General features: G+C 65.1%; 1 protein-coding gene across 1 annotated transcript in view; it reads right to left on the bottom strand.

The window, feature by feature from the left end:
• Positions 1 to 2: 2 nt before the first annotated feature.
• The window catches only part of RAI1 (retinoic acid induced 1), a gene marked incomplete at its 3' end in the record, with an annotated part of 25,520 nt that continues 21,470 nt past the window's right edge, over positions 3 to 4,052 (bottom strand). The window contains exon 3 of the mRNA XM_085309409.1: positions 3 to 4,051. Within this exon, the coding sequence (XP_085165535.1) occupies positions 3 to 4,051 (4,049 nt within the window). The remainder of the gene's footprint in view (position 4,052) is intronic.

The following is a 4,052-nucleotide window of genomic DNA, read 5'->3' as shown; positions in this document are numbered from 1 at the left end:
TGCAGCTTGGCCTCCTCGCCGGGCGAGTTGACCACGGTGCAGGCGGTGGTGAACTCGTCGCGTTTCTCCACGCGCACGTACGGCGCGAAGGGGGGAGCCCGGCTGTCCGCCCGCAGCCGCTTGCAGGACACGTACTTGAGGCGGATCTCGGGCTCGGCCGGGTGCAGCAGCGGCGCCTGCTGCGCCGCCCGCCGCCGCTTCCCTCGGCTCTTGCACCGCGCCGGCGCCGCCTTGGCCTTGCCGTGCGCCAGCCGCTTCCGCTGCCGCTTGGAGTAGCCATTGTAGTTGGCCGCGTGGTTGGCGCGCGCCTTGGGCCCCGGCCGCCCCTCGCCTCCCTCGCTGCCCGCCGCCTCCTTTTCCTCGCTCTTTGGTTTCTTGCCGTCGCGCGGCGCCGCCTCGTCGCCGCCCGCCACGACGGCCGCTCGCTCCCGGGACGGTGGCAGCGGTGGCGGCGGCGGCGGTGGCAGCGCGGGGCCCGGCGGGGCCCGCTTGTCTGGTGGCGCCTTGGCCGCGCCGAGCGCCGCCGCTTTGCCCTTGCGGTTCCTCTTCTTGGGGAGGAGGCCGGCGGCCTTGGCGGGCGCCGGCGAGCAGGGCTCGCCCTTGAAGCACTCGGCGGGCAGCTTCTTGCCCTTCAAGGCCCTGCTGCCGGCCGGCCGGCAGAGCTGCTCGGCCGCCGCCGCGGGTTTCGGCAGCCTCGCGTCCCCCGCGGCCGGGGCCACGCCGCCGTGCTTCACGGCCCGCTCCTTCTCCGCTCCCGCGGCGCTCAGCGAGGTGCCGTAGGCGGCCGCCGTGGCTGCGGCGGCGGCGGCGGGCTTGCAGGAGAACTTCTTCAGGTTGGGCGAGGTGATCTTCTGGACGATGGCCTCCAGCTTGAGGCCGCGGCCCTTGCGCGGAGGCAGGACTTTGGTCTTGGTGGCCTCCTGGAAGGCCGCCCGCGAGGTGATCTTGATGCAGACGTCGGGGGCCTCCTTCGCCGGAGGGGGCTTCAAGACGACCTCGCCGGCGCTCTTGGGGGGCAGCTTTGCTTTCACCTTCTTGGCCACGGGCATCTTTTTGAAGAGGCTGGGGGGCGCCTCCGGCTTCTCCTCCTTCATGCCACCGCTGTTGCTCCGTAGGACCAGGTTCCTCTTCTTGGCGGGGATGGGGGAGATGAAGGTAGATTTCCTCTTCAGGGAGTGCAGAGGCCGCTCGGACATCTTGCTGCCCATGCCCGGCCCCGCTTTGGGCAGCTTCATGCGCGAGCCCACCTTGCCTTCCTTGTGGGGGCTGCCCTGGGGCGTGAGCTTGAAGGCGGACGCCAGATGGTTGTTGGAGATGAGCTTCTTGGGCGCTTTGCAGTTTTTGAGCCGGACGTCCGCAGCCCGCTTGCCCCTCCGCCTCTTGGTGTAGAAGACCTCCTGCGTCTTCGTCCGGGAGCGCAGGATCATAGATCGCTGGTCCCTGTCCTCGGCGTCCGGGGCGTCCCCCTCGGGCACCTGTGGTCCCACCTGCTCCTCGTTGGGCATCAAGCTGGGCACCAGGAGGGTGGCGTCAGCAGCGCTGGGGACGACCTTGGGGGCCGGCCTGCCGGCGCGTTTCCTGGCTTTGAAAGCCACCCGCTGCTTCACACCGCAGGCGGGTTTCTTGCCCAGCTTCTCCTGGTGCGCCGGGACTTTCAGGCCCTCGAGCGGGGCCGGCGCGTGGGGCTCGGTGAGGGCGGTGAAGGAGCGGGTGCACATGCGAGCTGGCAGCCCCTCCGCTGGAAACCTTGGTGTTTGGCTGTGGGCATTTTTGCTCGGTATTTCCATCTGGCCATCTGGCCCGACACATGTGCCGGCCACGACGCCAGCTGCCGGCAGATCATTAAACGGGCTTGGCACCGCTTTGCTGGAGTCGTCTCCCTCCGACAGCCGGCAGTGGACTCTCTTGTTGCGGAGGCTCTTGCCCCTCGAGACGGGCTCCAGCTTCCCCAGCGCGTTTTCAGGCGGCAGCTGCTTCTTGACCGTGACCGACAAGGCCGATTCGGAGTCCATCATCTCCGGGTGGGTTTTCTCCCTTCCACCAGTCTCCTCCTCAGGCTTGATGTGGGGCAGGGAGGACTTGAACCAGCTCTTCACCTTGGTTTCGGTGCCGACGGCGGGGCCGAGGAGGATCACGGACTGGCCGGATAACCGCGACGAGGGGGCCGAGCTCTCTTTCTCCACCGTGCTGACGGTTTCTTCAGCGGACACGGGCATGTCGCTGGAGGACAGCACGGTGGGCATCTCTGGGGGCTTTGGTGGCGAGGCATCGTAAATCACCGACTTCTGCTCCGAGCTCGCCAGCTCGCAGAGCGAGGAATACTCCTCCGCTTCCAGGTCCGACTCCTTCAGATCCGGCGATGAAATCATGGGGATTTCGCTGAAGTCCCCGCCCGAGCAGCAGTGCCGCGTGTCCTGCAGCCATCGCTCACTGTCTGCCTTCGTGGCCTCGTCGTATGTCAGCGTCTCTTCCTCTTCCTCCTCCATCGCCTGCTGGCTGAAGTCCCTGGCTTGCTCGCTCTTGGCTGGCTCCTCGCCATCGCACAGATCCAAGCTGCAGGCATTTTTTTTCTCCTTGCAGGACCCCATCAATTTGCTTGGGAACAAGCCCTTGGAAAGGTCTGAGGCTTGCAGGCCCGTCCCCAGCTCCTTCCACCTCAGGCACGACTCGCCGAGGCTCTCATCTGGCCACTCGAAATGCTCCATGGCATTGTCAGACCCCACCGAGTTGGCAGTGGTGTTCGAATAGCAGCTGTAGCTGGCAGCCCCGGAGCTCGAAGTAGCAGCTGGGATGCTGGGCTTGGAGTCATACGCCAGAGAGGTCGCGTCTTTGAGAGCATCCTTTGTCTCGGTGGCTGCAAACTCCACCTGGGGGCTCTCGTACACCTCCTCACCGAAGTCCTTCCCTGCGCTGCCCCCCGATGCCTTGTCCAGCTTCAAGGGCTCTGTGAGCGTGCTGGAGTCACCCTGGCTGGGCCAGGCACCCTTCGCCACGGAGTCCAGGCATGGCCTGTGGTTCTCCAGGTGGAAGGGAGACTTTGTGGCATCCTTGTTGAGCATGGGGGAGTTCGCCCAGGCTTTGTCTGCCTTCTCGTTGATGGCGTCCTGCAGGACGATGATTTCGGAGGCCAGCTCCTCCTGGGACAGGGCACTGAGGAGCAGCCGGGGACAGTCCCGTTCGTTGGTCACATATTTGGTGAAAGTTTCCAGGGGCAGGCTGGCGTGGATGCTCTGGAAGGAGTCGTCCGATTTGGTGGACATATCATCCGGGGAGGTCACGGAGCAGGTGGACACCGACTCAGGCTTCGCCTTGGAGTTGCTGTTGACACGGGCAGGGCTGCGGTTCTGGTTGCAATACAGGAAACTTCTTTCCAGTTGGTCCTCTGATCCACTGAGATAATCGGCATCCTGTGTTTCAGCGTGGACGGACTGGGGGGTGCTGAGCGGGTCGGACAGGGGGGTGCCTACCTGGTCTGCAGAGTAGGTGCTGCTCTCAGGACTGCAGTGCTGCCCTTTGAGCTGCTCGGGGGTCCTCGCTGGGTTCTTGATACCCTTCTTCTGGGGCATGGCCGACTTGGAGAGCAGAAGCTGCTGCACGGTGTTGGAAATGTTCTCGACTTGGGAGGTGAGCGCCGTCAGGCTCTGCAAGCTGAGATCTGACAGGAGGTTTTCAGGGATTTTCTCCTTCTGCAAGTTTTTGCAGTTCCCGGACTGAGCGTCCGGACTTGTCCCATCAGTTGGAGACGGGTTCAGCAACGGCATGAAATGGCTGTGATCGGTGATGCCGGCTGGGAAGGCGCCCGTGCTCAGGGACTGCTGGCTGTACTGGAAGTTCTCCAGGTTCGGCATCAGCGGGGACGGAGTGGAGCTGTAGGACGGGGACCGGCCGACGGAGCGGGCCGGCGAGTGGCTGGCGCTGGGGCTGAAGGTCTGGTAGTACTGCTCCGGGGTCCTCACGGGCGGCGCGTCGCCCTGGCAGTAGGTCTGGCCCGGCTGGTTGTAATGTTGGTACTTGGCTAAGTTTTGGTAGTGAAGAGTCTCCGGGGCGTGATG

Source organism: Rhea americana, unplaced genomic scaffold, assembly GCF_003343005.1.
Source record: "Rhea americana isolate MKP2758 unplaced genomic scaffold, rheAme1 scaffold_297, whole genome shotgun sequence".
In the NCBI taxonomy this organism is placed as follows: Eukaryota; Metazoa; Chordata; class Aves; order Rheiformes; family Rheidae; genus Rhea; species Rhea americana.
This window is presented reverse-complemented; position numbering and strand designations above follow the sequence as displayed.